Source organism: Dicentrarchus labrax, unplaced genomic scaffold, assembly GCF_905237075.1.
Source record: "Dicentrarchus labrax unplaced genomic scaffold, dlabrax2021, whole genome shotgun sequence".
Taxonomy (NCBI): Eukaryota; Metazoa; Chordata; class Actinopteri; family Moronidae; genus Dicentrarchus; species Dicentrarchus labrax.
The window spans coordinates 32762701-32785285 of NW_026136704.1; the positions used below are offsets into that span (position 1 = coordinate 32762701).

The 22585-nt window shown below is 38.4% G+C and overlaps 2 protein-coding genes across 3 annotated transcripts in view; one reads left to right on the top strand and one right to left on the bottom strand.

The window, feature by feature from the left end:
• Nucleotides 1-8746, bottom strand: part of LOC127363107 (latent-transforming growth factor beta-binding protein 4) — a 62953-nt gene extending 54207 nt beyond the window's left edge. The window contains 2 exon segments of the mRNA XM_051399584.1: nt 3181-3251; nt 8435-8746. Of these exon segments, the coding sequence (XP_051255544.1) occupies nt 3181-3251; nt 8435-8622 (259 nt within the window). The 5' untranslated portion in view covers nt 8623-8746.
• Nucleotides 8747-10019: 1273 nt separating this feature from the next.
• Nucleotides 10020-22256, top strand: ilkap (integrin-linked kinase-associated serine/threonine phosphatase). 2 transcript variants are annotated; one of them, XM_051399691.1, is made up of 10 exons: nt 10020-10340; nt 12822-12998; nt 18301-18418; nt 18506-18612; nt 19246-19339; nt 19566-19653; nt 20534-20670; nt 20816-20935; nt 21321-21402; nt 22002-22256. In XM_051399691.1, exons 1-10 carry the CDS (start codon nt 10298-10300, stop codon nt 22140-22142), a joined length of 1107 nt encoding a protein of 368 aa, XP_051255651.1. In that variant the 5' UTR covers nt 10020-10297; the 3' UTR covers nt 22143-22256. The 2 variants fall into 2 exon arrangements, with proteins under 2 accessions (XP_051255651.1, XP_051255652.1); XM_051399692.1 differs by having other exon boundaries at nt 12822-12989.
• Nucleotides 22257-22585: the final 329 nt, after the last annotated feature.

Consider the following 22585-nt stretch of genomic DNA (forward strand, 5'->3'; position numbering starts at 1 on the left):
CAGGTATTTGAGAACATTTGGAGTCTCATTTGATTTAATTTGTTTTACAGTGTAAATATCTTTAATTAAACATTAAAAAGATGTATGTATGTAAAACTAAGCTAAATAACTGAATTTTATTTATTATTTTAAGTTATTTTCTGTAATTTTACATATAAACTATAAGCACAGCACACAAGTTATTGACAGAAAGTCAATGGTTGATCAGAACATAAAGACGGCGCAGTAGGTTTTATGGGTCAAGCTCTACATGTGGATTATATAAAAGATCACCTTCAGTGTAGGAACCATAAAGTACAGAATCACTGTAAGTCCCTGAAGGGGCCACGGATCCGGTCATAAATCCTGCTCTGCAGACCGACTCACACTTTGAACCGAGCCATAAAGGAGTGACGCAGCATCAATCAGCTGTTTATAAAGTCTGATCGCTCACATCTGCAGTGACTCAGCAGCTTCACGCTGACTCTGCTGCTCTGGAAGGACTTTTACTCGGCTACAGGCAGGTTGCATTAATTATTATATCTGAAGGGATTATTATCATTATTACAGCAAATTAATCACATTTTTAGTGATTGGTGGTGAAAATTTAAGTTTTCTATGGGTCTCGCACATGGGTGTGGCCAAATGGCTCAACAGCGCCCCCTAAAGAGAAACCCCCAGCGGCACGTTTGAACGTGTCTAGACGGCAACAGGAAGTCGGCCAATTTGAATTCATCACAATATAATATTTTCCTTTATTTCCCGACACCCCTACTGGACACCCCAAGTATTTCTTTGCAAACTCAAACTAAAGTTCCAGTGTGAAGGATTTAGTGACATCTAGCGGTTTAGTTGCTGATTGCAACTCACTCGCCTCACCCTGCCTGTCTAAAATATGATTATTATTATTTTGTTATAAATTAAAGTGTCCAATAATTTACACACCTGAAACAATTAGTCCACTAATCAACTGACAGGAAATTAATTGGAGTCGTTGAAGTCACAAATATGAAGATTTGCTGCTTTTCCTTCTAATTATTTTTTCTAATAGACATTTTCTGTCTATTGTCTATTTTACATCCGAATAAAGTCGCAACAATTCGAAAGAAAATTAATCAGGAAAAAGCAGAAATTTAAAATATTTTCTGTGTAAAGATTCTCATTTATGATGATCTTTTCTTTTGTGTCACATGTTGTAATGCTCCTGTTCAGGTCTTTTCTGGACTCTAATAATCAATAATCAAGTCCCCAAACGGTGACAGTGAACAGCTGCTGTTTCAACTCACATTTTGCTCTTTTGTTGATGGTTTTCTACTCGTTACTATCTGGAAGTGACGCCTACAATCGGCCGTATTGACACTGAGGTTTGGTTTACACAGTATGTCTAAATACTACAGTACCCATGAGCCTCAGCGGCTGCTGCTGTGGGTTGATTAAAATCAGAAGCAATGCATTCTTGGAGTTGTAGTTAAATCTGCTCCTTTGACTTTGTCCAATAAAAACTGAATTTATTTAACATTTGAAATACATTTTTCGATGATGAATGATATTACATGTAATTATTCTTTACACACAAGCGTTCTGAGATTCATTCTTTATGTCAGATTTTGCTCAGAGAGTATACAGACCTACAGATGTTTCTGTGGTCCAGATGAGTTTTATTGAGGACTGACAGCAGTTTTCTGTTGAATATCTGCAGCAGGAACATATTAAACTGCTGCTGCTGTTTTATTACAACACGAAACTGAACCTGAACACAGATCAGCGATAAAACTACAGATGTTCAGACTGGAAACTACATCGCTGTTAATCCTATTTTGATAAAAATCAGTGGGAATTTGGTCTAAAAGAGACCATTTATATCATTATTCTCTGTCAATAATCACTTATAATAGTTCATTTGTTTGATGCCAATTTAGATCAAATCAATCAATCAAATCTACATCAAAAAGTAAAAATACTCATTATACATAATAATATATATGACATATTATAGTTATTGATGGATTATTATTGAACGTATCACTTTAATACTGCAGCTGATAAATGTGGAGCTAATTTTAATGACTTTATACACTGCTGGCTAGTTTAATCTTTAAGATTACATCATCATTTATTAATTAATTGATAATATTTTGTATTAATATGTAAAGTAACTCTAATCATATATATTGACAAAGGGAACTTGGTGGAAGCTTTGTGGATAAAACAAACCCTCCTTATCTCCAAACTCTCCAGCTTCTCTAAAAAAACCCCGTCATGGTTTGGATCATATCTTTTGAACCGTGAACAATGTGTCATCATGAACAATAAAACATCCTCTCTTTTGAAGAGAACAACAGGAATCCCACAGGGATCGATGTTAGGGCCGATGCTCTTTAGTCTTTACATGAACGACCTTCCTGAATCTGGTCCTGGGGCTGTTCTTCAGATGTACGCAGATGATACAGTTATATACGCTAATGGAAAAACAGCCAAAAGAATCTGTAAGTTTACAGATTTTAAATATATGTTTAATTGAAAATAACTTGAAAAATCTGTAACTGACTCAAATTACTGCTTATTTAAAGAAAATGTTATCTCTTTCACATAAAGAGATTAAAATACATTTGCAAATTGTTGTATTAACTGTTTATTTAATAGATTAAACTGTTAAATCAAGTTTCATACTGCATTTCTAAAATTAGGCAAAATTAATAACAATTAACAGTAAAAATCTTCTTATAAATAATACATAAATAAATAAATATATCTTATATCTTGTATAATTATGGAAGTTTAAAACAAACAGAAAAAGAACAAAAATGTTCACAATACAGTTATCAGTGTAAACAACAATAATTACTGTAATTTCACAGATGATGACTTATTACAAATTAAAATATATATAATAAATAATAATATAAATAAAATAATAACAATCCAATAATAACAGCACTGCTGTAAATGTAAGTCTGATTATTGTATTATAGCAGAGTTCACCTGTATTTATAGATCATTGCATTGGTTTTACACTGTAAATATCTTTAATTAAATGCTGTTATACATTTGCTCGGGTTAAACAGTATTTGACTCTATAAATTAAATAAATAAACATCAAATGAGTAACTGAATGAATACTGAAGTAGACCAAAGACCAATCAGAAAGCCTCTGATCACATCACGTCTCAGGTGAGTGTGACATCATCGCTGTGTACTCACGTTTGGTGCATCGTCTGGTTTTCGGCGACAGAGTCCATCCGACACAACAGCGACCTCCACAGACACGAGGACTGCAGACAGAGCGAGAGAGATTTCTCTATTGATTATTGATTATTTACCAATACATTAAAGGACTACTGTGTAGGATTGAGCAACAGCAAGCGGTGAAATGGGCAAAAAAATGTGAACACCCCTATCCAGAGCCAGTTTTGTCCCTTTTGAGCTACCGTACGTCAGCACAGAGTGTTTTAATTCGTCGTTCTGAATGTTGTTTCCATTGGCCTTCTGGGAAAAAGGAGTCAATTAGCAGATCAACGCCGGCTCGGACATCAAACTGACTTCACAGCTGAGTGTAACAGGAAGTGTGTGTGTGTCTGTTGTTTGAGGAGAGTTTAACTTCATTTGAAAAGAGGAAACTAATCAGTTACATTATTGATTGTTGGAACAGTGGAAACACCAACACTTTATTGTGTTTCTGTTTCTGTCCACTTTAATGAAGTTCTGATGATCTGAAGGTAAAATGAGTGTTTCTGTCTCTGGAGTCTGGTGGAGAGTGATAGTGATATTACGACTGTTTGTGGTTAAACTAAAGGTCTATTGCTGCGATCAGTTTGTCTCGTAAATCCCCCGCCCAAGTTGGAAAGTGTAAATCTCGCAGCAATCTCGCGACATTTCACCGAGACACGCGCGCTTTTGGTTGTAATATCAGCCGTCCCACTCGGGGCTCCTCAGAGTTCACCGTTCACGTATGACGTTTGTACTAGGCTGGTCGTTTTAATGTCGATTTTAAATGCTCCTACACACTGTTTACATTGCTGCTTTAGTCCCGTCACCAATGTATGCATTGCACGGTGTTGCTGTGCTGCAATACAATGTAAAGTTTTGTTTTTGAGCAAAATAGGCTAATGTAGCTAACAATAACACTAGCCTGCCACTGCCCCTGGAGGCCCCTGGAGGCCCCTGGTGGCCCATGGAGGCCCCTGGAGGCCCCTGGTGGCCCCTGGAGGCCCCTGGTGGCCCCTGGTGGCTTCTGGTGGCCCCTGGTGGCCCCTGGTGGCTTGAGACAAACGCCACAGCACTTGTTGAAATTGAAAAAGGCAGAAATGGCAAAATATTGTTGAAATGTAAGACTTGCAATAACGGAATTATTTGAAATGTTAGTGTTTCTGTAGAAAAACTTTATTATTTCACATTGAGCTCGTTTAGATGATTCACAAACAATAACAACACAGCTGCTGCACTGGTGGCGTCCGTGTTCTTTCCGACTCGTAATGCCCAAAGACAACTGGAACGCTATGAGTGGTACACGCCAGACAATTACGTCACGTTCTCGCATCAGAGCAACTCGGGTCATAAAACAGGGCGAACACTGTTAGTAACAAACAACAACTTAACGAGACAAATGTTATGGATAGCATCATATCTCTGTTAGGGGATCCTTTCCATAATGCTGTCAGACACTGGAACAATCAACAACCTGAGTAAAACTGTTAGTGGAACAAACAACAACTACTGTTAGTGGAACAAACAACAACAAAAAAAAGAACAACAACTACTGTTAGTGGAACAAACAACAACAACTGTTAGTTGAACAAACAACAACAACTACTGTTAGTGGAACAAACAACAACAACAACTGTTAGTGGAACAAACAACAACTACTGTTAGTGGACGACATTGACAGCGCAGGGAATAGCTAACGTTAAATGGCAACCATAGCAACCTGTTTAACGGTTATTTTCTCATCTTATTTGGTGAATTAAAGATTTATTTCCACCAAACCCGAGTTGATTACTGTTGGAAAGACTAACAAAGAAGGTTTGGGTGAATTTAATTTTGTTTCTGTTCACTTTGAAGAGTTTTACAATTATTAAGTAAAAGGACTGGTTTTGTTAATGGAGTCTGGTGCTCTAGTGCGACATCTAGTGGCAATAAAAACCAGTGTTACTGCAAATAAAGAGCCATTTTGCATGAGGAGTACTTGTTGCACTATATTTTGATGCCAGCTGATGAAGAGTAATTGGGTCTAAATGGCAGTTTTAAGTGTTGAAAGTTGATCCCAGTTTTTATGGTCATGTGATAACAGATCTGGATCCAACGAACAGACTCCATATTGGATTCAGATTGGATGAAAACGGGAGCGCAGGATGGACGGACGAGGCTGTGTGGACACAACTTCTGTGCAGAGGATTTAAATCATTACTCACAGTGAGCTGGTTGTATTGTTGCATATAGGAGGCCCCACTTCACACACACCAACACACCAAGACCTGTACGTGTACACACAGACAGTCTGGTCCCGGCCTGAGTCAGAAATCACTCTACATTTAATATATAGCTCATTCATTAACTGCATTCAGTGTGGAAATGTAAAGAATTCATTCATTTTACAGTGTTTATTTCGGCTCTTCTATATTAGTCAAATTATAGTCTCAATTTTGTCATTTGTTTTCTCTGCCAATCTTTCTTAGGCTTAAGCCATCTTTGTTGTATACAGTTACCGTGGTTACAGATGTGTTTCGTCTGGAATAATAAGTGCTGCCTGCAGGTAGGTCATGTATTGTACAGTGGAGGCCATGTTTGTAGTCCTGTTGTTGGAAAGCTGAGCTCAGTCGGTGGAAATACTGGATTTCAAAAAGGTGCTGCAACGTCTCAGAGCAAAACGAATAACGATTTACCTCCCAGACCGTAAAACTATATAATATTAGTTTGTCCAACAACAATCATCAACTCCGGTTTGGTTGAAATAAATCCTTAATTCAGTACAATAAGGGGATGCAGGAGATTTGAAGGGAGTGAGAAAATAAAACACATTATAAAGAGTCTCAGTTTAATACTGGAGCATCTATGTGACTTACGGAAACAAACCATCAGAGAGCAGACTGGATGTTTCTGTATAGTTATTATTAATGTCTGCCACTGGGGGCGCATTCCCCTTGAAATCAATGAAACAAGGGTGTAGAAACACTACTGCTGTTGTCCACAGGGGGCGCCAGATTCAACACAAAAGGACAGTTCCTCGTAGCTGCTTTAAGTAACAGAACATCTCTTGTTCTCACTGTGAGGAAACATAAAAGCATCTCGTCCGTTCGCCCACACTCTCACCACCTTCAAATAAAATATCCTCCTTTCTTCTTCCTGGGAACACTGAGGCATCTGTTGACCTCAACTCTTCATCTTCTGTTGCTTTCTTCCACAGACAAGAAATTTCACCTCAGTCACACTAAAGCAGCAAGAAACACAGGTCGCATTCATCCAAACTGAGCTGAAACAGTTGAACTCAGACAGCTTTCTGTTTGTATCTTGTTCACTGATCAGATGTGGAGATTAAAACACTTTAAAACCAAAGACTAGTGCTGAAAGGATTAATCCATTAATTGACTGAATAGAAAATAATTGACTGCTATGATAACAAATTGTTTAATTAATTTATCAAATAAAGGGTAAGCTGCTTCCAGCTTCTTCAGTGTCTCAGATTTTCTCTCTTTAATATTTCAGAAATCTATTTTACTTGTAATCTGAGTCTGACTGTAGTCTGTTCGTTGTATATCAGTCTTGGTGAGGACCAAAATTAATTAGAGTAGAGGACATTTTTTAAAACCGAGGACAATAGTGAGGATTTTCATCGGCTCTCACTTCTTCAGCATCGACACTACTGCGGCCTTTTGGACCCCTAAAACGGAGACATTTGGAAAAGCTGCGGGCCCATTTCAGTTTTAAAACGTCCAGAAACGATCGCTGATTGGCTCCTGGGGCCTTGGGATCAGTCGTGCCCTGTCTTGTAACCCTTTTCCACAACTTTAAAATGAAACCTCGGCAGCTTTCGGCTGACAGTCGGTGTAAAGTTGTGACGGCTAAAGTGAGGGAATGCAGTATGTCAGTGAGGGTCCTCACAAAGATAGAAGTACACGAGTCTGTGTGTTACTTTGAAGTCAAGAAGGACTCTTTCACCTTTTCACACATTCATACAAACCTACATCTTACCTCTTTAAATCTGCTGTTCACACACACACACACACACACACACACACACAGTTTATAAATCCAGTCAGTTCACAGGGTTTAGGATTAGTGTGTTTTAGTGTGTTTTAGTGTGTGTGTGTGTGTGTTGACTTTGCATCCATCACTTGACCGTCAGACTTGCACTTGAGGCTAGTCACACACACACACCCACACACACACAATTTCACACATTCCTGAGGCGTCTGCAGTCTGACACACCTGACAGATGCTGATTGGTTCGATGCTTTATGGTCGCGTTAGTTACAGACCGACAGCTGGATGGAGAACAGACCACCGACCGGACTGCGTTCAGGTCAGCGGAGTCTGTCCGTCAACAACCACCGACGTCCTGCAGAGCGGTCTGCAGAGCGAACGCCTCACAGCTGCTGACACGAGTCTGAACGCCAGAATCCGACTACACGTTGGTCCCCCAACCAATCACAACGCGCCGTCTTACAAAACTTTGTCATCAGGAAGGAAGAGCGAGGGGACGACTTCCTGGAAACTTCCTGCCGTCTGAAGCGCTGTGTGTTATTCCTCTTACAGGTGAAGAGCGCTCTGACCTCCTATCGGTCGTAGGATTTATAAAATATAAAATTATTTTTTTCTACGATTCACTACACGGGATGAAACCGTAAAAACCCCGAAAACTGTCGCGCCCAACGGACATCTTTTAAATAAGTATTTCATATAAAACGACCACATAGAAAGGCCTATTTATTATTATTATTATTATTACTGTTTGAATACTCAATAAATAATATTTATTTACTCATATTTGAAATAAAATACTGTATAAAATATATAAATGTGAGTAGTAAACACTCCATGTGACAGTAGTGACGACTCTTTCAGGTGCTGATTCATTCTCAGGTTGTCAAAGACGTGACGCGAGTGGTGTTCAGTCTGCACCTTCACCACCAGATGCCACTAAAGATACACAGTAGTCCTTCACACAGAAACTGTCTGTAATCAGAATAACAAACATTTAAAATCATTTCTATAAAGTAAAATAAGTAAATTAAAACTTCCTCTTGATAATAAAAACAATCATCGTGTGAATTAAAAATGATGAGATAAAGTTATTATGAGACAATATATTAAATCAAATTATGACATTTTTTATCTTTACAAAAACTTTTTAAGTTGTTTTTATTTATTTTATTTTACTGGCAGTACTGATCTTCCATAAATGTGTGTTATTCTGTAACAGCAGATATTTAAATACAGCCTCAGTGTTGGTGCTGCTCACCCGGTCAGAGCTGCTCTCACCGCCGCCGTCGGCGTCCTGGCGTCCGGCCGCGGCGGGGTCGGTGTCCCGGTGCTCTGCCTCCTCCAGCCGGGCTGCACGCCTCCCTCCTCCCGGGCAGGAGGATGCTGAGCGGCGGCGTGAAGAGTTAAAATCCAGCTGGTCCAAACGCACCACACCCGGAGCCGCATGTTGAGTTCAAAGACCGACAGAAAGTTAAAATATTTGTTTATAATATTACAAATTAAAACACCGCAGAGCTCATTGTGTGTGTTTCAAGTTCACAGAGAGTGTCGGACATCTGAGTTAGTGAAAGTTTCCCAGCTTTCACCTCTCCGGCCACCAGCTTTATTCTGCTGCCAGCCAATAGGAGCAGAGGATGGATGCTGCTCTGCTCCTATTGGCTGGCAGCAGAATCTGAGCAACCAATAAGAAGGCAGGATGAAGAAGAAGTTATTTTAAAGATGAGTTTTATTTGTGGATGCTTACTTAACAATACAATTTATATACAATGGTAATAAATATATTATATAAAGAATACACCTTTTAATAGAATTTGTACATTAATATGAACACATTATATTCATTTAAAGTCCAGAGTCACTTTTATTAGCTGCGTTTATATCTTATAATTATGACTTTATGATGAATTATGACAAAAGAAAACTATTTTAAACCTGTAATCCTGCAAATAATCCCTATTTTTATTAAACTTAATATTTTAGTTACATATATATATATAAAGTTATATTTAAAGTGCATGTGCAAATAACAAAATAAAAAATAAAATAAATAGAAAATAAATGTTGACCACCGTGTAGATTTGTGTTTGAGTGATGTTTATATGTTTTAATTTACAGGTACAGTGGATGTTTGATTGTGTCTGTAGCGCCCACCAGAGGGGAGAACAGGTCCTGACTCCGGACAGGTATCGGTCCTGAAGAAGAAGAGCAGTTGGCCTCACCTGCTGCCTCCTATTATTTATTTTATTGGTTAAATGTTTAATAAAACATTTATGTAAATGTACCAGAGTTTGCCAAGAGGCCTTTTTTTAAACAGAATATAAGATTCAAAGTTAATAATTTATAAAAACGCAACAATAATAATAAGAAAAGACAATATTAATGTGAATTGAAGTGTTATTCTGGACAATGTAACACAGATAATGTGTATAATATAATAGGAGAGCACAAACACAATACAATGACAGGTAATGGTCATAATGTTTGTGACAATAACTGAAACAGAAACACATACAAGTCTTATAGTCAGAATGTCAACCACTTATTAAATACTGTGTATTGATTATTGTGATTATTAGATATTTCTACAGCTGCTCCTCATATTCCAGTTCTTTTGTTTTGAAGGTTGACACCGGAAATGGTTGGTGACGCTGCGATTAGCTTTATGCTATTGGCTACATAATTATAAATAATACATCAATAAAACACTTTTACATAAAACCCGGTGCTTTATGCACTCGGTTACTGTGTGACATTAAATATATATTTATATATATTAGCTATTAGCTGTAGCTGATTCTAGTCTATTCTAGTCGAGGCTTTTGTTTTGAAGGTTGACACCGGAAATGGCTTTTGACGTTGTAGCTAGCTTGACGCTATTAGCTCCGGAGCTAAGCAGGTCTTCCCGCTTCCTGCAGCCGTTCACAACCAACAACCAACGAGTGTGTATTTAAACTGAATGACCTGTTAGGAGAGTTTAACGCGGTCCAGGAGACAGTTCACACACTTTCACCCGCGACCCGAGAGCTTATAAACGGACACTGAACTGAGCGGGAGGCTGCTAACTAGCGTTAGCTCCACCCGGCGGGCTAACAGCGGAGCTAACAGCGGAGCTAACAGCGGGATGGATCTGTTCGACGACCTTCCGGAACCCACACAGACAGCCGGTGAGTGGACTTTAATTAATGATTATATGTGATTAATTAACGGTTATATTTAATGTATTCATGGTTAGAGTTTAATGATGAATGCTCCGGTACCGACAGCCCACCACAGAGAGACAGAGAGCCCAGAGAAGATGCTCTGAATGGGGCAACAGCAGCGAGGTTACTCCCCCCTTTATCCCTTCTGCTGCATTTAAATATTTATATTAACTATAATAACATAATAATAATATAATATAATGTTTATATTAACTATAATATAATATAAATTTATATTAACTATAATATAATATAATTTAATTAACTAAAAATAATAATAATAATAATATAATATAATGTTTATATTAACTATAATATAATAAAAAATAATATAAAAATATATAACTAAAAAAAATAAAAATAATATAATGTTTATATTAACTATAATAAATAATAATAATAAATATAATTATTATAAAAATAATAATATAATATAATGTTTATATTAACTATTATAATAATAATAATATAATATAATGTTTATATTAACTATTATATAATAATAATAATATAATATAATGTTTATATTAACTATTATATAATAATAATAATATAATATAATGTTTATATTAACTATAATATAATAATAATAATATAATATAATGTTTATATTAACTATAATATAATAATAATATAATATAATGTTTATATTAACTATTATATAATAATAATAATATAATATAATGTTTATATTAACTATTATATAATAATAATAATATAATATAATGTTTATATTAACTATTATATAATAATAATAATATAATATAATGTTTATATTAACTATTATATAATAATAATAATATAATGTTTATATTAACTATTATATAATAATAATAATATAATATAATGTTTATATTAACTATAATATAATAATAATAATATAATATAATGTTTATATTAACTATAATATAATAATAATAATATAATAAATGTTATATTAACATTATATAATAATAATAAAAATATAAGTTTATATTAACTATATAATAATAATAATAATATAATATTTATATTAACTATAATATAATAATAATAATATAATATAATGTTTATATTAACTATAATATAATAATAATAATAATATATAATATTTATATTAACTATAATATAATAATAATAATATAATATAATATTTATATTAACTATTATATAATAATAATAATATAATATAATATAAAAAAATATAACTATAAAAATAATAATATATAAATAATTTTATAATATATATAATAATAATAATATAATATAATGTTATATAACTATTATAAATAATAATAAATAATGTTTATATTAACTATTATATAATAATAATATAATATAATTTATATTAACTATAATATAATAATAATAATATAATATTATATTAACTATTATATAAAAAAAAATAAATGTTTATATTAACTATTATATAATAATAAAAATAATATAATGTTTATATTAACTATAATATAATAATAATAATATAATATAATGTTTATATTAACTATTATATAATAATAATAATATAATATAATGTTTATATTAACTATTATATAATAATAATATAATGTTTATATTAACTATTATATAATAATAATAATATAATATGTTTATATTAACTATAATATAATAATAATAATATAATATAATGTTTATATTAACTATAATATAATAATAATAATAATATAATATAATATTTATATTAACTATAATATAATAATAATATAATGTTTATATTAACTATTATATAATAATAATAATATAATATACTGATGGTAGAATATTTATATTAACTATAATATAATAATAATATAATATAATGTTTATATTAACTATTATATAATAATAATAATAATATAATATAATGTTTATATTAACTATAATATACTGATGGTATTTAAATGGTAGAATATTTATATTAACTATAATAATAATAATGGCATTTAAATGGTATAATATTTATATTAACTATAATATAATAATAATAATATAATATAATGTTTATATGTTTATGATACTGAATATTATATATGGAAAAGTATACTATGCAGTAATATAATAATAAAAATAAATTATATTATAAATATTAGAAAAAAAACTTAGATATATAATAAGTAATACTGTATTAATATGGAGTTAATGCAGTATATCATGTAATAGTATATTATAATGTAGTAACATTACTTTCACTATATCCTGACATGAGACAGATAATCCGGTTCCTCTGGCTCCTCCTAGAACTCCTAACGGAACCGGCAAGGATCCACCGGGTCTGGACCAAAACCACCAATCAGAGCAGAGAAAGACAGTTTAACGTTTATTTATTTGGACCCGAGAATAAAACTCAGCAACCAATTATCTTTAATTTAATAAATGTTACCAACTGCAGCTTTAACGTAACGTAATCATCTTTTGATTTTATACTTAAAATCCTGTGTTTTCTCTGCTCATGTGATTCTTCCTCAGCTCCAGCTCCAGCAGTTCGATCTCAGTCCACCAACGAAGAAGAAGAGGAGGAGGAGGAGGAGGAAGAGGAGGAGGAGAAAAGATTGAAAAGAAAACGAGAAGATGCAGAGTGTCACACTGATAAAAAAGAGGAGGAGGAGGATGAGCGGGGGGAGATCAAGAAAGTTTGTAAAGAAGGTTTTCAGCTCTTCCACCACAATGTTTGTTTACTTCTTTTCTCTAATTAAAGACCTGAATAGACGGAAACTTGACCCGTAGAGACGAGTTAAAGTCTTATTTTTATAGTAAAAGTAGTTGAAAACAGCAAAATAACTTAATAATAATAATATATTTTATTTATAAGCGCTTTTCTAGATACTCAAAGACACTTTACATAAAAACATAAAAGCAGCAAAACAACATCAAATAGTAAAAACACATCGTTCGGTGCTTGGTCCTTGGTGGTGGAGTCAGGAGGTTTGCATCCGATGAGCGGAGGCTACGGGATGGATTGTGGCGGTGGAGCAGGTCAGTGAGGTAGGAAGGGGCCTGGTTATGGAGGGCTTTGTGTGTGAGGAGGAGGATTTTGAACTGAATACGTTGTGGGACCAGGAGCCAGTGGAGGTTCTGGAGCACAGGGGTAATATGGTCATGGGTGTGGTTGTGGGTGAGCAGACGAGCAGCAGAGTTCTGGATGTACTGGAGTTTATTTAAGGTTTTGAATGGTGTGCCGTAGAGGATGCTGTTGGTGAAGGCGTGGATGAGGGTTTCTGCAGCAGAGAGGGAGAGTGATGGGCGGAGTCGGGCTATGTTTTTATGTTTTTGAGGTGAAAAAAGGCAGTTCTGGTGATTTGGTTTATGTGGTGTTCAAAGGAGAGGTTATTGTCAAAGATGACTGCGAGGTTTGGTGGAGATGTAAAGCTGGACATCATCTGCATAACAGTGAAAGTTGTATGAAGAGGAGAGGACCAAGCACCAAGCCTTGGGGTCGCCTTGGGGTCGCTTTGGGACAGCGGAGCGGTGGAGGAGGTGCAGTTGTTCATGTGGATGAACTGTTGTCTGTCGGTGAGATAAAATTGGAGCCAGGAGACGGCGGTGCTGGTGATGCTGAGGGAAGATTTGAGGCGGGAGAGAAGAATGGTGTTGTTGATGGTTTCAAAAGCTGCAGTGAGGTCCAGGAGGATGAGGATGCTGAGGTGACCGGGGTCTGCGGACAGGAGGATGTCGTTGGTGACTTTGAGGAGGGCTGTTTCAGTGCTGTGCTGTGAACGGAAGCCGGATTGAAATGGTTCAAACAGGTCATTTGAGCAGAGGTGGGATTTGAGTTCCAGTATCTTAGACAGAAAGGGGAGATTGGAGATTGGAGATGGGCCGAAAGTTTGACATGATGTCGGGGTTGAGTACAGGTTTTTTGAGGATGGGGGTGACAGCAGCCAGTTTGAGTGAATGGGGGATTGAGCCAGAGCTGAGAGAGGAGTTGATGATTTCTGTGATGAGTGTGGAGATAGCTGGTAAACAGTCCTTGATGAGGTGGGATGGGATGGGGTCCAGGACACATGTTGATGATTTCATCCCTGTCAAGATTTTGGACAGCTCCCCTGACGACACAGGGGAGAACTGAGACAGGGGCTGAGAGGTGTAGGGGGGAGGAGAAAATGGTGGAGTGGGAGTGCAGACAGTGGGGGCAGGACAGAAGGACAGGTTGTAAATGGTGTCAATTTTGGTCTGAAAGAATGAAAGAAAGGAGTTCCATTTATCAGTTGTGAATGAGTTGGTGGTATTGTCACTGGGTTGTAGAAGTTTATTTACTGTGGAGAAAAGAGCCTTGAGGTTGGTGGAACCAGAGTGTATGAGGTGTGTGTAGAAGGTGGACCGGGTAGTGTTATACTGCTGAAGGTAATCTTTGTAGGCTTGTAGATGAACAGTTAAACCAGTTTTCTTATGGAGTCTTTCAAGCTGACACTCACGGGATTTCGAAACACAGATCAAATTAAAGACACATTTAGTCAAGGCTGCACAACAGTAATTAATGAAAAGGGTTGGAACGGGTTTAAGAGTCAGAGCTGATTTGTTGGGAAAGGATCCTGGTCCACACTTATCTTCCTTAATAGTTCCTATTTGGAGCCACGATTGCACGTTTTTGAGCTGTTCATCTGACCTCCGCCCCGTATCTAACCACCACAGTTGAGCTTTGTACTATCATTGACATATGCGTCCGCTACGCTCATGTGACTACGTAGAAGACTGATAATGAAACTAAATATGCAGGAAATGCAAAACTTTTTTGTATGTATACAAGTATAATATATAATGTAATACAACTACATATACAGTCACGCCCGAAATCATTCATACCCCTGGCAAATTTTGACTTACAGTTACTTATATTCAACCAGCAAGTTTTTTTTTTGAGTGGAAATGACACAGGCTTCTCCCAGAAGATAATAAGATGATGTACAAGAGGCATCATTGTGGAAAAAATTATTTCTCAGCTTTTGTGTACATTTGAACAAAAAGTGGCATGTCCGAAATTATTCATACCCTTTGCAAACTGTCACAGTCTATGGAAAAATTCAAAGTTCTATACCACTCCAAATAGTCCAAGCTGTTCTAAAGCATCCTAATTACCCTGATTCATTGGGAACAGCTGTTGGAACTCAACAGGTGATAAACAGAAGCTCTCTGCAGTTGGTTTGTGGACAGTCATGGCTAATACGAAGGAGCTCACTGAGGACCTGCGGCTGCGCATTCTGTTTGCTCACAAGTCAGGAAAGGGCTATAAGGCCATATCTAAATGTTTTCAAGTTCCAGTGGCTACAGTGCAAAGTATTATTTAAAAATTCAAGACGTTCCACACTGTGGGAAATCTCAGAGGACTTGGTCGGAAGCCAAAAGTGACACCTGTGCTGGCCAGGAGGATAGTGAGAGAGGTGAAAAAGAATCCAAGGATCACCACCAAGGCCATCCTGGTGAATCTGGGCTCTGCTGGTGGCAACGTCTCAAGGCAGGAAGACCAAGGGACACTGCACACTGCTGGGTTCCACGGACGCAGACCAAGGAGGACGCCACTCCAGATAAGACACACAAAAGCCCGCTTGGCCTTTGCAAATGCTCATCTGGACAAAGAAAAAGACTTCTGGTCCTCTGTTTTATGGTCAGATGAAACCAAAATTGAACTGTTTGGCCACAATGATGTATCCTTCACTTGGCGTAAAAAAGGAGAAGCCTTCAAAGCTAAGAACACCATCCCCACTGTCAAACATGGTGGTGGGAACCTAATGCTTTGGGGGTGTTTTTCAGCCAATGGACCAGGGACCCTAATCACAGTAAATGGCACTATGAAAAAAGAGCAATACATCAATGTTGGGATCCAAGGATACCTTTAAACATGAACTTGTTCATTTGAAGTGTTTAACTGAACATAAGGGAATATGTTAGTATCTGTCCACGAAGAAATGGTCATTACTACAGTGAGGCCCTTATGTAGGCAATAAAGCCTGCTTGTAGTGACTAAAGACAAAGAAAAAGGGCCCCCCAGATAACAGACCTCTCAGCGGGGGGCCAGAAATGTGGCCAAGGTGTGGCATGAAAGCAATAAACTCCGAAACAGAGTTTGAAGTCAGATTCCCTCGGACCCCAGACCCGTCATTCTGGCTATTTAAACCCGAGAGACTCTCTTCTCTCCCTCTTCTCTTCTCCCTTCGCTCACCTCGCTCGCCCACACGGGGTGGTGCGGCCCGACCCGCCACCGACGCACGACTAAGGATTATTGCGCAGCACGAGAGCCTGCTTCTTCCTGCGATCCCTGGCCAGTGCGCCGCTAATGGGAGTCAACATCTGTCAGCTGACTGTACCGGAGCAACGCGACGTTAACGCTGAGTAGTTAACTCTGCAGAGCAACGAGCGAAACGCCCTTTTCTCCTGCTACCTGCGCCAGCAGACATCGCACAGCAGAGACTGCTTGAACTCTAGAACCACAATTCTGATCAGCGTGGCTCACAGAACCGCCAGCTGATGCACGCAGCCCACCTGCAACTCTTCTTCATCTCCATTTGACTGTCGGTAACGTACTGGGCATAAACAGATGACAGAGTTAACTGCTAAACAAGGACTGTTTAATTACTGTTAATGTTAGATTTAGGGATGCACCGATCCACATTTTTTAACTTCCGATCCCGATACCTGAATTTGGATATCGGCCGATCCTAATACTATTCCGATACCAGAGCTGTGTTTGCTTTAATATTATTATCATTATTGTTGATTTTATATGGGGCTGAAATAAACTCCTCAACAGGTAAGTATGATATGTACGTATGTATGCATGTATGTCCCAAAAGGCAACTTGAGGTAAGTATAAGGTCAGAAAAACAGGAAATCCTGTTAACAGGAAGAATCCCATTCTGAAAAAAAATATGCAACTGTAAGGGTTTCAAATTGATTGTCAGGTCAATATTTATTAAATTCCCCAAATGTCAAATATTTGAGTCTTGAAATATAAGAAAAGTGCAATAAGTGTAAATGCTACACGCACACACACACACACACACACACACACACACACTATCAATAAAACAGTGTGCATCTGAACAGCATAAATCAAGTACACTGGCTCTTGTAGCATCAATAAATCAAGTATTTAAAATGTCAATTATCTGAAATATAAGAAAAGGGCAATAAGTGTAAACATCTCAAACACACACACACACGGAGGCTGTGTCTCATAACTCTGTGTCTCATTGAGCCGCGCCTCCGTTCAGGAAATCCATTCCACAGTTTGCAGCCAGCTAGCAGACTGGCCGGCAGGAATCACCTGTGGAGTCATTTCAGCAGACAACGTTAAAGCGCAGACGTGGCTCATGGATATCGGATATCTGCGCAGGTTGGATCGGGAAAATCCGATATGTGAATTACGCTGGTATTGGTCCCGATACCAATACTGGATCGGATTGGCCCCATCCCTAGTTAGATTGTATATAGTATTTCCCTCTGTTTGCTTTTATTACTTTTATTAACAACTACACCAATAGTAGTGACTGATGATGATGAACATGAAGAAGATGATGACGGGGACAATGAGCAGTGTTCAAATGTAAATAAAAGCTGAGAAATCATTTTTTCCACAATGATGCCTCTTGTACATCGTCTTATCTTCTGGGAGAGGCCTGTGTCATTTCCAATGAAGAAAAAACTTGCTGGTTGAATAAAAGTAACTTTAAGTCAAAGTATGAATAATTTTGGGCTTGACTGTATATATAAGTGAAAATGAAGGCTACCACAAAGCTAGCAGGAGCTGTTTAATGACAATAATATAACAGATATAACTCAACTCACTGCTGACTGGAGATGAACACATCCTGTAACATCCTCTGATGTCTGAGTTTCTTTTGTTTATTTTTAATCATTAGTTTGTTTCATAAATCCACTCCATTTACTGAAACAAGTTGTTTGACATCAGTAAACGAGGAGTGTGAATGCTAACGTCCGTGTTGTGTTGCAGGTCTCCCTGTGCTGAAAGGCTACGTGGCGGCGAGGCGTGGCGAGCGGGAGGAGATGCAGGACGCTCACGTGCTGCTGCCGGACATGACCAGCTGTCTGTCCGCTCTGCCGGGACGAGTGTAAGACCTCTGACCGCCGGCTGTCTGACAGGAAGTCATCAGGAGGGAGCGTGCGTCTCTATGATGTGTCCTCCGTGTCTCCCGCAGGTCTCGGGTTTCGTACTTTGCTGTGTTTGATGGTCACGGAGGAGCTCGAGCGTCTCAGTTCGCTGCAGAGAATCTACACCACAATCTGGCCAAGAAGTTCCCCAGTGGTGAGTTTTAAAGGGACAGTCCACCTTTAATTATCACAACATAATATTAATGACTTATTTCTGTTGTCTTAAACTACAAAAAGTTATTTCAGGTGAATCAGCGTAGCTTTGTCCCTCTGCTGCCTGTGGACTGATCTCTATGTGTCTCTATGTAGGATGAGGGTCAAAGGTTGTGACCTTTATGCTCCCGAGTGCCAACAGTGGGCAACACAGAGTCCAACACAGAGTCCACAAGTCAAAGCTAGTCCATTACACAGCCACAACACAGCGTACAAACAAGTCCACAACACAGAGCCACAACACAGATCCCCACGACACATATTGTCTGATTGTGCTGTTGACTGGATAACGTTAGCTTGGTTGCTAACATAGACCAATTGCTAACGTAGCAAAATATTGTCAGCATCCACACTGGGGGCGTAGTGATTTTTAAACAGCAAGCTAGTTAGTAGCACTTTGTACAGAGCGCGAGCAACAGGACGCTGACTGAAACAGTTCAATGAGAGTTACGTATAGAACATTTAAAGTTTTTGTGATTGTATTTAGATTATTATTTGTTTTTGATTTAATTCCAGGAGGAGAAGAATAAGCAACGCTGCCTCCTTAAAGGTTGAAATGTGTCGTCTCTTTCAGGAGAAACAGAGAATTTGGACAAGCTGATTAAGAAATGTCTCCTGGACACTTTCCGCCAGACAGACGAAGACTTTCTGAAGAAAGCTTCCAGCCAGTGAGTTCAACCTGCTGAAACAAACGCTGTCAGGCGGGAATGTGGACATTTCTTCTGTTTTATTCAATTATCTCAGAGTTTAACAGTGATCAGAAACCTCCTTAAAACTGAGGAACCTGCCTGAGAATCATCCTGTTTACAAGTTTCCTTCAGTATCAAAGTTTGTCCACTGCTAACAGGAGATGCTAATTCAGCGAATTCTTGCTTCTTCTGTGGTGTGGAACAGGAAGCCAGCGTGGAAGGACGGTTCCACGGCCACCTGTGTGCTGGTGGTAGACGACATGGTGTACGTGGCCAATCTGGGAGACAGCAGGGTAAACTGGGAATTCATTATTTTACTACAATAACAGGAATCTGACTCCCTGTCACTCCACGACTCCATCTCAGTTTTTACACTTGATGTTTCAGCTGTATAAACTTTTACTTTATTTTATATTAAGTTCTTCATATATTTTGTGCACTAAGATCTTCATTTGTAAAGCAACTAAAGCTGTAAGATACAGAAAGTGCAGCACTAGAGAGAATTTGTAGTGGTTACATTTCACCACCTGAGTTAATGTGACGGGGGTGTGAAGTTCTACTGAGGAGCACTCTGTCCATCAGCAAGCCAGTCGACTGAGGTTAAAACAATACAATTAATTAATTTAAAAACAAAGAATAAAACTGTTTAAAAGTCTTTAAAATGGAGCAATCAGGACGGCAGTGGCCTCTCTCCTGGTCCGTGGAACGCCTTTCTCTCTCGTCTTCATCCTCGTCTCCTCTACGCTCCCCCCGTTCTACCACGCCTGGTCACCGTCCCGCTCGGCTCCATCTTCCTGCAGCCTTCCCTGACGCTGGCTTCGTCCTGTCACTTCCGCACCGTCTGCTCCTCGCGACGTCTGCTCCGCACCTTCGTTCTCCGCCGCCCGTGTTCTCTCTTCCCACTGTCCGTCCGCGGTTCCCTTCTTCTGGCACTCGCGCTCTCGTTCCTCTATCCCCGTCTCTCTTACGTCTGCCGACCTGTGGTGGGAGTCAGGAAACCCGCCTGCCTGCACCAACCAATCACCGCCGTCCCTCCTGAGCGGACTGGTGTTCCTAATCCCCCCTCTAATGATCAATCTACCTGCGCACTCACACAAGGAGGGAGGAGACCAGCACATACACAAACACTCTGTAACATTTCGAGTTAATCTTAGTCTGTCTGTCTTTGTGCAGGCGGTGTTGTGTCGGATGGAGACGACGGGAGGAGCAGAAGATCAGAGGAGGTCGGTGACTCTGGCTCTCAGTAAAGAACACAACCCGACCATCTACGAGGAGAGGATGAGGATCCAGAGAGCAGGAGGGACCGTCAGGTACACAAACAGCTGGTCTGTGGGGGAGAGAGAGGGGGAGGGTGAGGGGGGAGGGCCCAGCCTCTCTTAGCCAGAATTACAGAAAACAACTCACCTTTTATTTGTCCTTTATTAATGAAGCTCTTTTACTTTGTGTGTGTTTTAGGGACGGCAGGGTGCTCGGCGTCCTCGAGGTGTCTCGCTCTATCGGAGACGGTCAGTACAAACGCTGCGGAGTCATTTCAACCCCCGACCTGAGGAGGTGTCAGCTCACAGCCAATGACAGGCAAGGACCACAAGACGGTCGCTGCTGATTGGTTAGAGGGGAAATCAGCTGACGTCAACACCATGTGACCCTGAAGCATAAAACAATTATATATATATAGAGATAGAGATATTTGTAAATTCTACCTCAGAGTGAAATTCAGATTCTGGTCTCTTTCTTTCTGAGACCCAGATGTTCATATTGGTTAGCCTAGCTTAGCATAAAGACTGGGAACAGGTGGAAACAGTTAGCATGACTCTGTCCAAAGTCCAACTATCACCTTTAAAGCTCACTGATGAACATGTTTATATGTGGTTTGTTTAATGGAAGGGAAAAAAAAAAAAAAGAAAAGTTGCTGACATCTGTCTGTCTCTCTCTCTCTGTCTGTCTCTCTGTTTCTCTGCAGGTTTATCATCCTGGCCTGTGACGGTTTGTTTAAAGTGTTTTCTGCTGATGAAGCTGTGAAGTTCGTCCTCGGCGTGCTGCAGGTTTCTGCTCTGCTCTACCGTACTCACTGTAGTTGTGGTGCACACAGATTTGCTTCCTCTCTGATCGTCCACCTGCTCTTGTTTCTTGGGATGTCGCATTATTGTCATTCAGTCTTTTTAAAGGTTATTTTAAAGTAAAATTCACTGCCACTGGATGTCACCAGAACAATGGGTGCTGCAGCCCACTAGACTCCATAGAAAAAAAAAACACAAATTTTACCTCACAGATCATAACTTCATTCAAAGTGCACTGCTTACAGGAAGTGCTAACAGCTAATACAGCTTCTTTTAATTGACACAGTTTCACTAAATGTAAACAAATAAGAGGCCAAAAACAACAGCACTCAAGTTATAGTGCTTACTGAATCCATGATAATTCCTGTTTACCTCCCCTAAAGCATCATGGGAACTGTAGTTTCAAAGCATAATAGAAGTAAGACAAAGACTAACATCAGGAGGGACGTTACTGTGACCAAACTACCAAAATAAGAGTTGTGATAAACAGTAATTATTCTTTATTGTGATTGTTTGTGTTGTTTGTTGTTTACAGTCTGCTTTATTTATCTCCCCACCGCCCCCTTTGTGTCCCCCCTGTGTAGGAGGGGAGTGTGGAGCAGAAGGCGGGGCTGACGGAGGAGGAGCTGAGGTTTGAAGCTGCATGTCAACAGTTGGCCAGCGAGGCGGTGAGGCGCGGCTGTGCCGACAACGTCACCGTGATCCTGCTTTCAATTGGCTGCTGAACACACACACACACACACACACACTCACACACACACACACACACACACACACACACAGCATCTGTCTGTTTCCTCAGTGTCTTGTTTGTTTTCCAATAAAAACCTTGTTTTCTTTATGTTTGTCAGAACTGATTCATTGATCCGACTATCGTTTCTAAAGTTCAGCTGGATATGTAACTTTCCTGCATGTCCTGGAAAACCTGGAAATGTACAGACTAGTTTTCTTGTCATGGAAACATCTGGAAATTTGAACTGTATTTTAGTGTTTGATAATCTGTACGCTGTGACACTTAAGAGCGAGTTTACAGACAGCAACTCTCAGTTCAAAGCTGTTCAACCTCCTCCAGTACAGAAAACAGCCTGTTAGTAATGACGACATTTACATTTGTTGTTTTTGATAAACTTTATCTTTTAATGGGTTAGAGGTGGAATTTTGTGTTTAT